General features: G+C 41.4%; 1 protein-coding gene across 1 annotated transcript in view; it reads right to left on the bottom strand.

Moving 5' to 3' along the window:
- Window positions 1-3,544: 3,544 nt before the first annotated feature.
- LMNB1 (lamin B1) overlaps window positions 3,545-17,816 on the bottom strand; it is a 33,653-nt gene continuing 19,381 nt past the window's right edge. The window contains exons 3-11 of the mRNA XM_066613408.1: window positions 15,393-15,518; window positions 14,890-15,060; window positions 13,288-13,413; window positions 11,115-11,335; window positions 9,405-9,630; window positions 8,965-9,069; window positions 7,433-7,552; window positions 7,075-7,191; window positions 3,545-4,203 (exon numbers count right to left, since the gene is read on the bottom strand). Of these exons, the coding sequence (XP_066469505.1) occupies window positions 4,162-4,203; window positions 7,075-7,191; window positions 7,433-7,552; window positions 8,965-9,069; window positions 9,405-9,630; window positions 11,115-11,335; window positions 13,288-13,413; window positions 14,890-15,060; window positions 15,393-15,518 (1,254 nt within the window). The 3' untranslated portion in view covers window positions 3,545-4,161. The remainder of the gene's footprint in view (window positions 4,204-7,074; window positions 7,192-7,432; window positions 7,553-8,964; window positions 9,070-9,404; window positions 9,631-11,114; window positions 11,336-13,287; window positions 13,414-14,889; window positions 15,061-15,392; window positions 15,519-17,816) is intronic.

The following is a 17,816-nucleotide window of genomic DNA, read 5'->3' as shown; positions in this document are numbered from 1 at the left end:
CCCAGTTTGTCTAATTGTGATACCATCTCCTGCTTGTGTTTCTAATCCATTTTGACAGAATCATGATTTACTAAAATATTTACTTCTACCTATGCATACAGAGCAACTGCCAAGATATTAATCTGTAAGACCTGCTCCCAATTAAATTCAAGCAAATTAGGCTTAACAGCATTTAGCCTTGCAAATCTGCAAATGCAAATTCTAATAAAGGGGACATTTGGAGTGAACCCTAAAGAAAATAGCAGATATATGCCTCCAGTTTTAAAGGATCCATCAGCCTGGGTGCTCCTTAAGTAGACTGTCTATCAAAGTTCTTGCCAGGGTGAAGAGAAGGTTCAAGGTAGAACAGATGAAGCATCACAAAAGACATAATTTCCAAATTTCCACTTTGCTCAATACATCTTGGGAAAGAATTTAAAGGGGGAGGGGAGGAAGAGTTTCTGGTAGCATCACATTTCAAAGACTCAGCCCATTCACATGTTTGACACTGCTACTAATGCATATGAAATGTATCATCTTCCTTAGAGACATTAAAGTTATTCAACATTTCCAGTATTTAAGCACAGGTTATGCTATTGCTTGCTTTGAAATATCAAACATGTGAGCAAACACAAGTTGATCAACCTAGTTCTTTCAAATCTTTAATGAACACTCAAAAAGCAAGACTCCCATCTTGTGGCAGAATGCATTCACTGTAGTATGTGAATTGTCATATAAAACTTTTTGGCCTTTATAGTCATTTAAACTAAACTTGCAAAATTAGGTCAGCGGTTCCCAAACATTTTAGCACCAGGATCCACTTTTTAAAGAAACCCCTCTATTGCAGGAGCATGAAGCCCACAGAGTGAAGGTCTCAGAATCAATTTATCCATCCCCCACAATTGGGCTCTCTTTTATCTTGAAAATATTAACAAGATTTGCCTATTTTCTCTTGCTCATTTGCAGCTGAGTTTCTGGGAGATAACAACACACTTATTTCTAGCCATCATTTGCTTAACATCACTTTTGGACCTCAGCAGGCACCATGTATGCTAACTTTGGCCCTCTGTATGAAACAAGATTGACATCCCCGATCTATTGGGACCTACTTAGCTTTACAAGACTTTAAAAAGTTTCGCCTTGCCAAGAGGAGCTCAACCCTCTATCTTCTTCACTATGGGGAAGGTGGAAGGCTGCATTCTGGAGTGTTTGCTGAGTTCCACATTTATTGGATCAGGACCATTCTGGTGGCCTTGCATTCACCATCACCTGGTGTTTCATAAAAACTGAGGCCCAGTTGACAACTCATGAGTTAACACACACCTGCTGCTCCATTTCAGTTTCCATAGGGCTCAAAACATTTTCCTTGTCAGATGGAGGGACTTCTTTCTGGAGTTTTTTATGGGCCTGTGTTCATCAGATCAAAACCACTATGGCGGCATTGTGTTCCACTTGGCCTTACCTTCAAAGTGGACTGAGGCAGTTACCTACTCACATGTAAACATATACTAGCAGCTCAGTTTCACTTTCCATAGGGCAAAATACCTTATCAGCTCTGTTTCACAAACCATAGTTTCCACATAGACCCATAAACAAGTTATAGTTGGGAAACAGAGTTGGGTCTTATCTCTGGATGCTCTTCCTTCTCTATTTAATAATAGAGCTGAGCATTTCTCTTCTAAAATTGGCAGTTCAGTTCAGCTTGACTGCAAAAATCATATACGGGTACACCTACTGGCTCTATAGATAAGCGATTTAAAAATTTGCACATCAACACTACCATTTCTGCCCTCTGACTTCTTCACATACATAGCAATCTTCATTTGAGAGGCTGTATTACACTTACCCAGCTTTAAAACAACAAAGTACATGAACATTCTCTCTGCCTGTCAAAATGCATGAAAATTTTTCTTGACCTGTCCTGAGGTAATAAGCCCCAACAGGCAATAATTGAGTTTATCTTTACAGAAAAATTAGTCAGGAGCATAGCAGTGTTGAAGATTGTTTTGCCACTAGTTACTATTCAAGATAGTAGAGAAGTTGTCCACCTTTTTGAGACCACCAGCAAATTCTCCTCTTGCACTCTTAGAAGATTAACCAATGCATGAAATGACCCAAATCAGCAGCATCCCAATAGCAGAAGATTCCCAGCACAGTTGTCCACTGTGCACATCTGAAGACGTGTGGAGAGCTAGCGGTTGCTTGGATTGCAAGAGTACCCATCCATAACTGACTGCTTAATGAGCCAAAGTCTAGAGATGAACCATGTGTCTCAGCAAAATTATGTTGAAAGTGGTTAACTGAACACTACCTGCTCAATTGAATTCATGAGCTTTCTGAGCCAGAATTCCTTTGAAAGAGGATGGACTATGATGGCGGATTACAACATTGCTGCTCAGATGTTTGCCTTGCCCTGAAGCATGTTAATTGGACCCAGTTGCTTTATCCATTTGGGTATTATTCATTCTACAAATACTTTCTACGTGGAGCATCCGCTCTGTTTCTGGCACAACAGCCTGGACTGCATCAGCCTAATACATCAATTACCACTGAGAAGGGGATCAGAAGATGTCCCCTGCAGCTCTAAAAAGCAAAGAAAACATTATTTCAGTTCAGTAAAAATGGGTCATCTTAGTCACAGTACCAGGTTGCAAAATCATTGCAGAACTCAAGATGGACTGCCTTCAGTCTATGCCTATAGTAGATCTGAGACTTCCAACAGTACCTCAAAATAGGGCTGGGAATTCAAAGAAATCTTAGCTGATTAGTTATATGTACTTATTCATACAAAGAAAGCTTACTCTTTGCAAGTTACAAAGGTTTCAAAGATTTCATATTGTATCAATCCATGCCTTGAGGTCAAATCTCTTTCATATTTGTACTGCCCCATTTCACTGTTTTATCATGCCAGAGGAGAATTCAATAGAGGATAAACTCTTTTGAACTAAGTCTGCAGCGTGAAGATACAAATTTAACTCATTAACTGATCCAGGGCAGAGCTTTACAGACAGCACCAGTAAGTTCTACATAAGACAATGTTGCAATATGAGCAAAACCTGACTAACAGGTACACAAGAGGAGTTGAAAAATGGGGTCTTGAAGCCATGGTCTGCCTGGGGAAACTAGATTTGGAAAAGCAAGTCTGGTCCAAACCTTCTTCTCCATAATGTATAGAGTGATGGGTAAAGCATTCTCTACTACACCTCTTCATCATTTACTATGACCACTGTAACAGCTGAGGTTAGCAGTAAAACCTGGTCTGCTTGGTGGTGGTATAGTAGTAGGGTTACACGAGTCTAGAATGCTAAATCCACTTCTGTAGTCTATACTTTTCATCAGTAGTACGAAGAATCATCTCTGGAACACCGAATACTGCCTTAGAAGTGAGAAGCACATAACAAGCATGAAGACAAATGTACATTTCTAAGAAATCAGTCTGCAGAGAAAATTCAGTCCGGTTCAAAAATAACAGCCCCTTGCACCAGCAAAATTTGATTAAGTGTGTCAGCTTTCTTTCCAAAGAAATATGTTGTGTTTTTGAAACATTCAAGTGTTAAGACAGCTTTTATTGGTTAATTTGACACAAATTATGCAAGTTACACTAGAATTTAAAAACACATCTAACACATGTTATATAAGCCGCTTTCCCTATTAAGTATCTAAGTAATGCAAAACTAGCAAAAAAGGTTGAATCCTTCATCCTCCTATTAATGATGTAATTGATAGACAAAGCTCTTTACAAATGTTTCCAGTAAAATTTGTGTAACTTGATTGCTAAAATACAAAAGTCTTCAGTACAAAAGTTTCCTTGAATGCACTTCTCTTTCCCCTTCCAAAAGCACCTAAGAATGTAAAGGGACAAGAGTAGATGGCTAGCCTAACAACCAAACCCCCAAACACAGTAGTTTATTATTCTTTGAACAAGGATATTAAAAAAAGGACCATCATAAAAATGTAAGAGTCATTTTTGAAAAACAGTAATTATTCACTGTCAATATTTAATATTTCAAAAAGCTATATATATGGTTTCACTTACAAAAACCTCCTTCTCTGTGACAAAGGAAATTAAGGCCAGACACAGTTTTAAAATTCACAAAAAGGAAATACAAAAATATGTTGTCTTCAAGGTTCCCCTCTGCAGGAAGAGTAACATAACTGAGGAATAATACAGATGACTGGAGTTTACATGATCGCACAGCTTCTGTTGGTTGCTTGTGGGTCTCCCTGTTTTAAGAAGAGGATAGTTTTGAGACTACTAGAGAAATTCAGTAACTTTCAAATTAAGAAGTTTGACCTACTGCTCAGTATAGTTAATAGTCTGCCTTTTTTGCTGTTTTATAGCAGAAAAAAAGATTAAAGGTCAACTCACTACAACACTGGTTGCATATGCAGCTATGCCACAGTAAAAAGCTTTTACAACAGCTACTTTATTTGCTCAGTTTCAGCCAACCTCTTGTTTATACAGTAACATCGCAAAACAGACTGAAACATCCTTATTTAAATTGTTTAGATCTTTATATGCAATGAGGGGAAACTAGCAACAAATCCTAAATTATTAGCTTGAGGTCGGTTTAGCTCAGAACCAGAGTACTTACCAATCAAATTTATATATAACTAAGAATTTTCACAGTAGGAGAAAGATATTTGCAACAGCAGGGCTATTTACTTCGAATGTCCATCAGGGAATAAATGTGTAATAAATAAACAAACACAAATATATTGACTGCCATAGCTATAGAATACAATGTAGATCTGGTAGAATTGAGACACACATTTCCCGAAGCAGCACGATGTGCAAGACCAAATCAGAAACATTTTGGTACCTCTTGGTAAGTTTTGGTGTAGAAAAGGCCCACATATGAAGCACTGATGTACTCTAGAAGTTTGTTCCTTATCTCACAAGTTTCGACAACTATACAGCTGGATTTTTAAAAAAAATTAGATTCTTGGGCTTCACATAGGACGTTATGAAATTTACTAAGGAGCTTCACAGTGCTGACTCTAATGTACACTAATGTTCATACAAGAATAATGTTCATACAAACGGCAGTTCAGTTGCCACCCCCTGTATTCATGGACTCTGTTCCCACGTTTTCAGTTATCCACAGTTCACGTATTACCCCCATCATGGTCACCTCATTTGTTTTTGTTTTGATTCTCCTGTGCTGTCTGCTTTCTTCTTCGGCAGCAGTGATGGTAGAAGCAACTGAAGGGGATTATGTTTGCAGGCCTCCAAACAGCTTCTTCTTCGTGGGTGCTTGCTAGTGCTTGCCCTCCAAACTAATTCCTCTTCACACTTGCTTGTTCGGGTTCTAACAAGCAGTCACAGAGAAGCACTTTGGAGTGCTTGCACAGAACAAGGGGGGCCTGTATCCACAGATCCGGTGTGCATGGTTTCACTTAACCGTGCTGCAGATGGGCCCCCCACGCCCTCCTGAGGCAAAGGGAGCTGTGCCCCCCTCACCTCTGAAAGATCTCCCGAGCCTGTGGCCTCTGCAGGCCTCAGGATGGCTGTTTAGGACAAAAAAGTCATTTCCAGTTTTTTCATAAAACCGAAAGTAGCATTTTTATTCCTTTAAAAGGCATTGTGAGCTTCAGGGAAGCCCTCAAGTGCAGCAGGGTGGATGTGTGCGGTCTCCGTGTGGCTCAGAAGGTTGTCTCCAAAGGGCAGGGGACATATCTGGTATATGCGGGGGGAGGGTGTGTTCCAGAATGGATTCTCTGCAGATACCAGGGCACACCTGTATAGGGTGAGCTGCTATCTGCAGCAGGAACATATCCCCCAAAGTTATGAGAAGACAGCTGTATTTTGAGCTTGCTGATGCCCAAGAAGATGCTTATGATCATATCATGAGATTACACGCAGGGCCTGCTCGCCCATGAAGCCAACTGAAGCTGTCGGTTTTCAGCAGCAGATTGATGGGGAGGGGGTGCTCATCTCTGGCTACCTCCTTTCTCCACTGCCCCTCCTCCTTATTCTCTCTGGACTCGAAAAGGAAGACTGGGATAGGGAGGAAACAAATGTGGAGGGGAGAGCTTACCCGTAACACCAAATGGAGTGGTTGCGAAAATGATGCCAATATAAGAGGCAGGGCATTTTGTTTTTAATCAGTGAATAGATGGAAACAGTAGGTCACTCTTCTGCGCAAGAGTAAAAACATTCACGGACTCCTCTAAAGGTGGATGAGACTGGTGTCACAACTATTTCCTGCTGCAAAAACCTTCTGAGCTCCTTCAAAAAGTCTAGTTCTCACAAACAGCAGTACGCACTTCTGTACAAAAAAAGGCTCCAATATCCTGTTCTCAGGGCATTTTCTTAAATAGAGCCTTATCCAGTCTTGAAAATGGTTACAATTTGAAACAGTCCAGACACAAGAGTTATCAACTTATCTGCTACTGCAAGACCCCAGCCAAAATCTGCCCAATTAAGGCTGCAACAGATTTTTTTCATCCTTGCCTCTGCCATTTATCTTGTATGATTAGTTTTGCAACAGCCCATAGATAAGGCAGGGACAACAATGCTGACCCTCCTTGCAGTGTTCCCAGTGGTTCATGCTGGTGTTCGGACCCCCTCACAGCTGTGCAGCCTCAACTCCAGACATTCATCACCATATCATCACTGAATTTCGGGGTTGCCAAGCTCCACACTGCACTGAACTCGGCCTGAAGGCATGCGGCCACACTCCCAAGCATCTTAGCAGTAACACTGTGTTAAGAGTATTTTTTATGCATCATTAAGTAGGCAAAGAGTAGTTCTAGAGCAAGCACCACTACTTTCACTTTTGTAGATTCCTGCATCAAAAGTGAAGGTAAAACACAAACCAGTACATGCCTTCCCAAGTCATCAGGACTCCAATTAAGTATCTGCAGCCTGACTTTACAATAATGCCAAAGGAATCAAATTTCAGGGAAACAAAAGTTGAAGCTGTATGCAGGATTTAGTCTAAAGTGGGTGTATTTAAGGAGCAGTTAATAAGATGTCCACATGGTTGTACCCTAAGAACAAAGGTTTGGAATATTATCACATTAACATGGCAAGCTTTCCTGCCAAAGAGGGATTATTTTCCATATAATCCTAGTCCCTCATTAAAATACCTGCTGGTGGAATAGATCCTCCTCTTCTACTGCTTCAACTGGGTCTTCCTCTGCTTCTTCGCCTCCTTCAGTTTCAAGTAAGGTTGTTTTGAAGACAGTGCTTCTCTGAGCAACCTCCTGTAAACAGACATTTTGTTTCATTATCTAAAGCTTGCTACATTGCCATAATGTCTATGGAGATCTAGCACACTGCTTTAGGTCCTTCCTGTCTGCTGAAAGCCTGACTACTGCTGTCAATTTACATGCCAAGAAGTCTTGGCACAGTGTACGATACTCAAATGAACTACTCCCCTTTAGCTAGACCATCACCTTTACAGAGAAATACTTGTGTAACTTAAACAAGGTTTTCCTACTTTACCTCTCCCTGAGGGTTTTTCAGTACAACTTTCACATCTTTGTCAGTGCCCCAGGAGTTCTGGTTCTTCCAAATGAGGTCAGAAGGAGGGCTGGCTGTCACTCCAGCATTAGCAGCCCAGATCTGGTAACAGAACAACACACACAGAATTAACATGGATCTTCCAGGAAAGAGCTCAACAACATTGGGGGGGGTGCGCACGCGTGCAAAATTTACTACTTTTTAAAGAAAGAAGCAAACATCACTATAGATCTAAATAAAATACTCAGTCTGGTCTACCAGTGGTTCTAACAAGTACAAAATTCTTAAGCAAATATAAGATGGAAGAGTAATCTACAAATATATTTATTCATTACCACTACATATTTATTTCAATTACAGCTGAAATTTGTGGTTTGGCCTGTATCCAAGTTGAGGTGAGAGACCAAGGAGCCGCCACAGCCACTGCTAGTTCCAGAGTTTACTAGAAGTGGGACTGGACAAGGGGATTGGACAAGTTTCTGGAGGAAAAATCCATTACGGGTTACAAGCCATGATGTGTATGTTTAACCTGCTGATTTTAGAAATGGGCAATGTCAGATGCAAGGGAGGGCAGCAGGACGCAGGTCTCTTGTTATCAGGTGTGCTCCCTGGGCCATTTGGTGGGGTCGCTGTGAGATACAGGAAGCTGGACTAGATGGGTCTATGGCCTGATCCAGTGGGGCTGTTCTTATGGGATGGCCTCGGCCCATACTATGCTTACCTGCTTTGTTTGGAGGTATGCCTTTTGGGCATCAGGGTGGCAGCTATTGTCAATGCCCCAAAATGCACTAGATACCTCAAAGCATATAAGAGAGAACAAATTCAACCCAAGAATGTCCCTCTTAGCACGTATAAAGTGAGGAGTAGCTCAGTTTCTCACTTTATTCATGCCAAGGCCTCTTAGAGAGCAATGTTACCACAACAATTGTACACTATGTACTTTAGGACACATGTAAAAAGGTCTACTTGTGCCAGGTTCCCCTATGCACACTTGGAGTGAACTATGAAATCCATTACAACTTCTGAAATCAACTCTGGATTTCTATGTTCATACCACCACTAGCAAGTTAGCATTTCCCACATAATGCTAATAGGCACTCACAGGAACAAGTGACAAAAGGGAACAGGGAGTTGAACTCACTCTTTACATGGTCATAGAAACAGGAAGCCCAGAAAGGGGAAGCATAGCATTTACAGGTGAAACAGAAAAGCAGCAGACACAGGAGTGGTTTAAGGGTACCCCTAGTCTCAGCTGACTCCAATATGTTAATTGCCCTGACATTACTGAGAGAACAGTAAATAGGAGTTTGGAAACATGTATTTGCAACGTAACAACTAATTTCACCCATAGTATACAACTTTTCAGAAGCTACTGAGAAAGTTCTTAACAAAATTATTGAAGTGCATACTGTATTTTATGACAAGCAACTGGAAAATAATCTGTGAACCCGGGCAACTGCCAACACACTAATGCAAATTTCATTTGTATGCTCCACCAAAGCAAATTCACTTACGGTGACAGTCTGGCCTGCCTTTAACACATATCTTGAGGTATATTTATAACTGACAGAAGTTTCTCCTATTTTTCTGATCATCTCCCAACCTCCCATTGGTTGGTCCTAAACAAAGGCAGAGAAGGAGCTTTGTTAAGTCACTGAGTTAGACAAATACAAGATACCAACTTTTGGCACGACCTATCCTTTTCTATCATTGCATCACTATGTAATCCACCTAATAAACTATGGCACATCAATTGCAAATCCTTACAAGACTGACAATCTTGATACATCTTCAACTACCCTCTTTTAAACAGACAAAGTTACCCACTTTGGGAGAATTTTTACTGTGTTTGGATTAAACTCTTCTGGGTCACTGAACAAAGCAGTAAAAGAATCAATCTGCATTTTAAACCACCTCCAGCACAAGAGTAAGACCATAACAGCTCATTACATACCTGCTCAGAAGTGTTCTTCAAGCGGATAAACTTCCCATCCACATCTATCTCCTCAATACAAATATTTCCAGTAGCAGAAGCTGAATGAGAGATGCTAACACTACTACTGGCCTCCGATTCTTCGACATCAACCCTCTTCCTTTTCCCCCTGGTTGTGCGCACACTACGGCTTGATGACGCCCGAGACACGGTCACCCGAGAAGATGGACTGGGAGTAAGTTTCAACCTGAATAAGAGGAAATCCATTAAAACACATACTACTTTTAATAGTGTGCTTCCATCTGTCACTGTCAGGAATTTTGGATCAGTTTTAGAGTTTGTGAACATTGCTAAAATCATTAGTTACCTGTGCATATGAATTATTATTAATTAAATATTATTTAACTTTTGTCTTTCCCATCAGGACAATTTCATACACCAACTAAGGGCTAGTCTAGATTTTGAATGTTGCCCTAATTTTACCTAAGAGTCAAGACAGAGCCTTTGGGGGCAATCCTACAATGAGACATAGTCTAATTTATGAATAGTCTTCTTAAGTTGGGGGGGACAGCAATATGGCATAAAAGCAGAATTTGACTTTCTATATACAAGTAGTATTAGACAAGTCCAGGATTCTATCTCAACTACCAAACTCACAGATATTAAGATCCACATGCTTTTGCAACCACACATTTAAAAACCCCACATGGAAGGCTGCAAACTCATGAATTAAAATATAAATGAGAAAGAAATACATGGGTGTTCTGTGGCACAAAACCCATGCGATAAGGCAGTGGTATTCAAACTGGGGCATCGCGACGCCCCAGCCTGTGGGTCCTGGCCTCTGCCCCCTTAAGGGGCGGGGGCAGCCAGGAGACCGGGAAGGCAGCAGCACAATCCACAGGATCATGCCATTCCGGGGGGCTGCAGGGGCTTGGGTGCACTTACCCAAGCCTCCTGCAGCTTCCCGGGGGTGTGGGGAGCCCTGCGCAACCTTCAGTAGAGCGCCCCAGATCAGGAAAAACCGGTCAGATCGCTCCGTTTTCCTTTCTGACGGGGCTGCAGGGACTGGGGTGCACCTTCCAGTCCCTGCAGCAGCCGTCCCTGTGTGTGGGGGAGCCTGCAGGGTGCAATCACGCTCCGCTTTGGCTTTTGCAGAGGCAGAGCAGATCGCTCCATTCTCCCTTTCCCTGACCTGAGGCGCCCTGCAGGTGTTCGCGCAGGGCTGCCCGCACACGGGGATGGCTGTTGAAGGGACTGGTGAGTGCATCCCAGTCCCTGCAGCCCCCTGAGGGACGTGATCCTGGGGATCACATCACTGCCTTCCCCCTGCCGCCTCCCCCCCACCCCCACAAAGACTTACTGCGGGTTTCAAACTCCTGGAGAGTTTGAAAACCACAGGGATAAGGAAACTCACATGAATTCTTTGCACTTATCCTACGGAAATTGCCCATTATCATGTGGATTTCTGCAAGTGTGGAATAAGAATTTAAAGGTTTGGCTGGAGGGGGGAGGGGAAGAGAAGAAAATTTTTACACCCTTGAGTTCTAATTGTCAAAACAGAGTTTTGCTCTTCATAATAAACCGAGAGCACTCCTACCCTGGTCCATACCCTCAACATGGAGCAAACTGGCAGGTGGTTGGATTTTATGATTCTCAGTATCCTATAATTTCAGTAACATAATAGTATCCTTCTTCGTCGCTCTCCCAATCCCCCCCAATTGTTCTTACCTTTCTTCTTCACCCTCCAAAAGTTTTCTGTATGCACTGATTTCCATATCCAAAGCCAATTTCACATCTAGCAGCTGTTCATACTCATTCAACTGCTGTTGCATCTGATCTCTTATCTCTGCCATTTCTCTCTCTTTGTCAGACAGTGTCCTGCGGAAGCTATCCCTTTCTTTAGCCAGGAGATCTTCCAGTTCTTGCATCCTCTCCAGCCATCCTCTAGACTAAAAATTTTTTACAAAAGCTTTAGGAATTTTAACTTCTCAAAACCAATACTTAATAGTTAATAGCTCTATGAAGAAATTATCTCATAGAAAGAAATGACTACTCAGGAGAAATGAGAGTGCAGTCATAAGCCCTGCTCCCCAGATTCACTGTGCTCTGTAACACTGTCCTTCAAAGTAGCAGTGTCTGACCCCAATACACACTATATCCTGGGAAATGATATCCCATCATTTGGAACACTCATGTCCACAGGGATATCCTCTCCCCAGGACATCATGTGCCTCTTCAGACAAACACTGTAACCATGAAGAGTGGGGGTGCTATAAAGAAGAGCAACACTTGGGGGGGGAGAAGCTTACATATCACACATTCCTCTCCACAAGGTAAGTAACATATAAGTTTAGTATTACAGTCAAAAGTAAGAAAAACAGAAATTAAATGTAATACTATCTGCCTCTTGTGCAAGAATTGATTGTTTCTTCCGTTTTTAAAAATATTTTAAAGGGTTAACGCTGCTGACTATGATTATGTAGCAGCTTGCCAGACAAGCAGAACACACGTTCATTTTCTATCTTGTGCAAGAATAAATCATGCAAGTCACCAAAAGATTGCAAAACTGGTTCATTCTCAGAACAAAGGCGTGTGTTTGTACTACTTGGGACTTTAGATTTTTTTTTTTCATTTACATAGATCCAAACATTCCAACGTTAAAGTAATTCAGATTATGACTTGCATTATCAAAGAAATGAAGACTACATAATTTTTCCATTACATAATTCATTGCTGTGTCACCTGAAGGGACAAAGGGCTATATAGGCCTCTGAAGCCCCATCCACAGACACTGAAGTCCTGTTCATCACCCCTCTGGATTCTGAGATCTCAAAAGACATTATAAGAATCTTTGCAACCACAGAAGTTAGAAAATTACCTATTTTAAAAAAGATCAAAAAAAGTTAGTACCCCTGCTAACTGAGTTACCCCTGCTGAGTAAGAGGCACTTTTTCAAGTGGGTGCTCCTTTTTTTAGCAGGGGGAGAGTAACTGGCCCACCTCACCCCAGCACTGTCTGTTCTAGTGGCTGTCTGCTGGTATTCATTTGCATCTTTTTAGATTGTGAGCCCTTTTGGGACAGGGAGCCATTTAGTTATTTGATTTTTCTCTGTAAACCGTTTTGTGAACTTTGAGTTGAAAAGCGGTATATAAATACTGTTAATAATTAATAATAATAATCAAAACTAAGAAATTCAGAAAGCGACATTCTTTGCCAGTATAACATACTACAGGTTCTCTCTTCTCCCACAGAATCACAGTACAGGCACAGTGCTAGTTATAGTACTGCTGGGCAATAAATTCCTCTTGCTTAAGAGGCAGCAAGCATTCCCTGTCAGTCACCGACACAGCAGGTATAGATCAAATACTACCATAAGACAGAAGCTGGAATTGACTCTAGAGAAGTACTTCTCAAACTTTTTAGTGCCAGGATCCATTTTTTAAAAAAATATATCAGGACCAACCTAGCTTTATGAGAATCTCATCTTACCTCATGCTTCAGTTTTTATCCTTTTTACTATTGGGGGGGGGGGGGAGAAACCACCTTCTGGAGCATTTGTTGAGCTCAACAAACATCAGATCAGGACCATACTTGTGTTCCCCTTCACCTGGCCTTCAATAAGAGCGAATGCATGCTTGCCTACTCATAAGTAAATGCACACATGCAGTTCAGTTTCCATAGGGCTCAATACATTTTCCTTGTCAGTTTCATGACCCACCAACAATCAGGTCACGACCCACTGGTGGATCCCGACCCACACTTTACTAGAAATAAAAAATCTTCCAAGAACAAAAACTTTAGCTCACAAGTACAGCACAATGTAGAAATTATTTGAAAAAGAATGGGAGAAGGGGGACTCCCATCTATTTTGGAGTGGCAAAAACAGGATCTTAAAATGTACCTCTTTCTGCAGATTAGCCAACTGGGAAGAGAGGCTGTCAATGCGCATGCGACTTTCCATGAGTTCTTCTCTTACTGCGTTAGCTGCAGAACTGGACATTTCAGAGGACAGTCTTGCATTTTCAAGCTGCAGGAAACCAAACAACATCCCATATTTGATTTGCCAACAAGCACAAACGTCAGCATTGCTACCCGAAAGACCTGCAACATGAAGTATGGTAACAAACTGTGTGCAACACAGGAAAACTGTCATGCAGTTTGCTGTTTCTCAAAAAGCCTAAGAACACGTCACTGTCTTGGGAGATAGTCCTTCATTCTTTCATTTCCTGAAGCTCACTGCAACCTTCCTCTTTTTTAAGTTCTACAAATCAACTCATTATGGCAATATCTAATAGGCAAAAATTGCAATAGTCAATAGAGTACATAATTCACCAGAAAGGATATAAAAATGACCAAAGGAATATACAGAATGGCTGGTAATAAACTTCAACACAGATCTGGGACAGATAAAAAACAAACATCAGTAGTAATCAGTTCATACCAAGTTCCTTCCAAACTGAATAAGCTGAAGTTGTAACATTTTAAAAATATAAGAGTGGTATATTTAAAATATACCACTAACTTTAAAATAATTCTTCTACTATAGTCAAATATATTCAAAAGCCAAGGCACAGATTATTATTATTTAACAAACATCTAGCTTTAAAATGTCTTCTGAGGTTGGCAAAGTTTTGAGGCCAGTAGTGCAGGAAAATATGAAGCAAGCAAGAAATTGTTTTGATTGCTGAATGATCAGAACTTAGGAAAACAGGTAAGTGGTCAGGTTACAACTTTCTAGTTCTCTGTAACAGTGACATTTTTGCTATCTCTATGCATGAATGTGGAGTATTACAGCATTGGGAAGAGCTTTTGCACAGAAAAGTCTGCTGTCTAGGTTTGCCTTAGCAGCGCCTTCACAGAGCAGGTTCTAGGAGAAATGAGATTATCAGAACTACTGGCCAGATATGGAACAGCAATAGCAACCACATCAGCTGTTCTGATTGGAATTTAATCAGTACCTGCCTTTAAATATTACTTAAGGAGAAGTAGTGAGTGGCCCTTCTACATATGGACAGTTAAGACAACACACAGACAGAATCATAAGTTGACTGTGGAAAACTTCCCACCAAGTCATTCATCTGTAAACACTCATAATTGAGTGTTTCATAATCCTAACTGTTATAATTAAGTTTCCTGAAGTGCAAAATGCATTCTTCCTTAAAGTTACATTCTGTTTTGTTTACTACATAATGGATTGTATCCTGATCTTTCACTCTGAGGCTGCAAATTCCTTCAACGAACAGTAGAAGTTTGTAAAACGCTAAGATATGGCCCTAACTCTTTATCTGAGCTTAGTTTTGGTAAGTTAAGGTTAAACCAGTCAGGAATAGAAATGTTTGTTTCATATATAATTTTTTAAAATCCAAGACCACGTACCCCAATATCAAAATAGGCCAAAATCTATTCAAATGAAGAAACAGAAGTCCAGACCCAAGACCCCACTCAATTACACTGCAAAGTGTTTCAACAGGTATTAGACTTTTAAAACATTCAAAATTAGTACTTTGGCATGGTAAGTGTCTTCAAGCTCCTCTTTATACAACTTCACTTGTGCATCATGCTGCTCTCTCATTTCCTGAAGACCTTGGGCCAGTTTGTGTTCATACTCTATTTGGCGTCCAGAATCCACCTCAACCAGGCGGGTCTCATGCTTTCTTCTTGTTTCATTGATCTCCTATGAATGAACAGACATGTTTTGTTAAAATTTCACCAATCAAAAATATATTTAATAGAACAGTTTTGTCAGTTCACAATAATGGAGTCATAATAATTAGTCACTGAATTTCTAGATCTTCCCCACACCACAAGTTCCTACGGGCACGGCTGAGTAGGAAAGCCCACTGTGGCACATTTATTATTGCTCAGCTCATCTAAAGAACCTTGATAAACATAGTAATGCAGAGGTGGACACACACACACACCCTTTAAAAAAAAAGTTAACACTGAAAACAAGTTCAGGATATACCACTATTGCTCAGAAATATTACTTGAGAACAAAACTATTACCTCTTCATACATATTTTTCCGGAACTCCAAGTCCTCAATCAAACTCTGGCAGCGATTTTCAAGATCCACCTTCAATAATGTTTCGTCTACCAGTTGCTTCTTAGCAGCTGCTAAAGCAGCTTCAAGCTTTAAAAGAATGGTACAAAGACAAATTGGTAAAGCACAACTTGAGCACAAAATAATTACCATAGAGTAGAACTTAAAGCACATTTGATTCTCAAGTACAGTCAGCCTTCCATGTATAGTGCTGATTTATTGATCCACAATGGGTTGTATCCTAAGGAGCACATAAGGCAGCATTTTGCACTGTTTTTCATACAGGCACGAAAGTACATGCAGAAGATACTGAACAATTTAAGATTTTACACACATCGGGGACTTGTGCAATGCACTATGTCAGTCACCAATACACAATCAGTCACCAATTAGCCACTAATCCAGGGGTGCTCACATTTTTTTGGCTCGAGAGCTACTTTGAAACCCAGCAAGGCCCGGAGATCTACCAGAGTTTTTTTACAATGTTCGCGCCATCATAACATATAACATTTATGTGTACAATGTATGTTGGTGTACCTTGCATAACCGCATGAGCCAATATTGCACAACACAACATAATTAACTATAAACATTTTTTGTAATTACTTGAGTTTACTTTGATGACTTGCACTGAAGTGAATCAGCCAAGGATGCATAGTCCGGACAGTAGCTGCTGCCAGCCAGCCTCAAGCACACTTCCAAATGTTCATCAGTCATGGTAGAACAGTACTTGGACTTAATGATCTTCATGTAGGAAAAGGCTGACTCACATAAATAAGTGGAGCCCTTCCTGCCTCAGGTGCTCTTATATCCCTGAGGGCCCTACTGCTTTCAAGTGGCTGCAGCTGTGCAGCACACTCTGCTGGATGCCCAGGCCTTACCCTTAAAGGGGCCACTGCTGACACCATATCTACCCCCTCACCAGATCTTCCTAGATTCCAATACAAGTGGGGGGGGGAGCAGATCTCTATACAGACCAGTGCAAAAACAGGGGAAAGGTGTGGGGGATGGAAGCTCTCTATATAGACATCACAGCAAAACCAGTGCAAAACCCCTTGCACACAGAACCAACAGATGGAAGTTGGGGGGGGGCAGTTCTCCATACATACCAGTGCAAAAACAGGGGAAAGGTAAGTCAGCCCCAGTAGAGTCAACGGGGCTCACTCCCAGGGATGCGTGGATGGGAGAGAAGCCTGCGATCGACTCATTGTGCCTCTCAATTGACCAGTCGATCGCGATCGACGTATTGAGCACCCCTGCACTAATCAGTCACCAACACACAAAACCCAGTCAAGATTCCATTTCGATTTCTGTGCATAACGAACTTACCCTATCACTTCCACGAGTGCACTCCCTTGCTCAAGTAAGTCACTTCAGATACAACCCCCAACATCTCAAAGACACCACGAAAAGACAGTTTCAAAAGAAACTCACCATTTTTTGTTATAGTCTAGAACAGGTGTCGCCAAACCCCGGCCCCGGGGGCCAGATGTGGCCCGCAGCCAGCCTCTGATCCCGAGAGCCTCTGACCCAGCTGACCAAACACAACCAGAGTTGTGCTTGTGGGATGGGGAAATGGGGATCCATTTAAGTGTGTGCTTTATTTCTTGAGCTGTGTTCGTTCTTGGAGAAGTCCTGGACATTTGAGCCCATTCGTTTATACCAGGGGGGTCCAAACTTTTGGGCAGGAGGGCCACATCATCTCTCTGACACTGTGTCAGGGGCCGAATTAATTTACATTTCAAATTTGAATAAATTTACATAAATGAATATTTTATAGATGGAACTTGTATGAATGAATGAATGAAGGTCTTGCAATAGCTCAAGGTCTATAAATGTCCTTGCACAAAGCAAGCCTAGCCTTTCCTTCACTGCCACTGCTGCATCACAGATGTAAACAGCAAGCAGTGGAGGGAACACTTGCCCCACAGCTCATGCAAGAGGTCAAACAGTCATCTTCACACTGAGAGCAGTTGCGTCAGGCCAGCATGGGCTCCAGTAAGTCTCCAGTGGCCACATGCTCATTGGAGACTGGAGGCTCCCCACAGGCCAAATTGTGAGTCCCTGAGGGCCGCAAGTGGCCCCTGGGCCGGGGTTTGGGCACCCCTGATTTATACATTCATCCAAGTTCCATCTCTAATGTGTTTATTTAAACTCTATATTTAATTATTTTCCTGCCCTCTACACTGTTCCACATATTTGATGTGGAACAAAGTTTAGCCAAAAAGTTTGGCCAAAAAGTTTAGAGACCCCTGGTCTAGAATGTTATTTAAAGACTGTTTTAGAGTACTATCACCCAATAGTCTTTAGGGATAATATCTAGCTGCCATTAAACCTAACAGAAAAGTAGTTTTGTTCCTAGAGGCAGATCACCCAGTCAATCTGCTT

This window comes from Tiliqua scincoides, chromosome 2 (assembly GCF_035046505.1).
Source record: "Tiliqua scincoides isolate rTilSci1 chromosome 2, rTilSci1.hap2, whole genome shotgun sequence".
Lineage (NCBI taxonomy): Eukaryota > Metazoa > Chordata > Lepidosauria > Squamata > Scincidae > Tiliqua > Tiliqua scincoides.
This window is presented reverse-complemented; position numbering and strand designations above follow the sequence as displayed.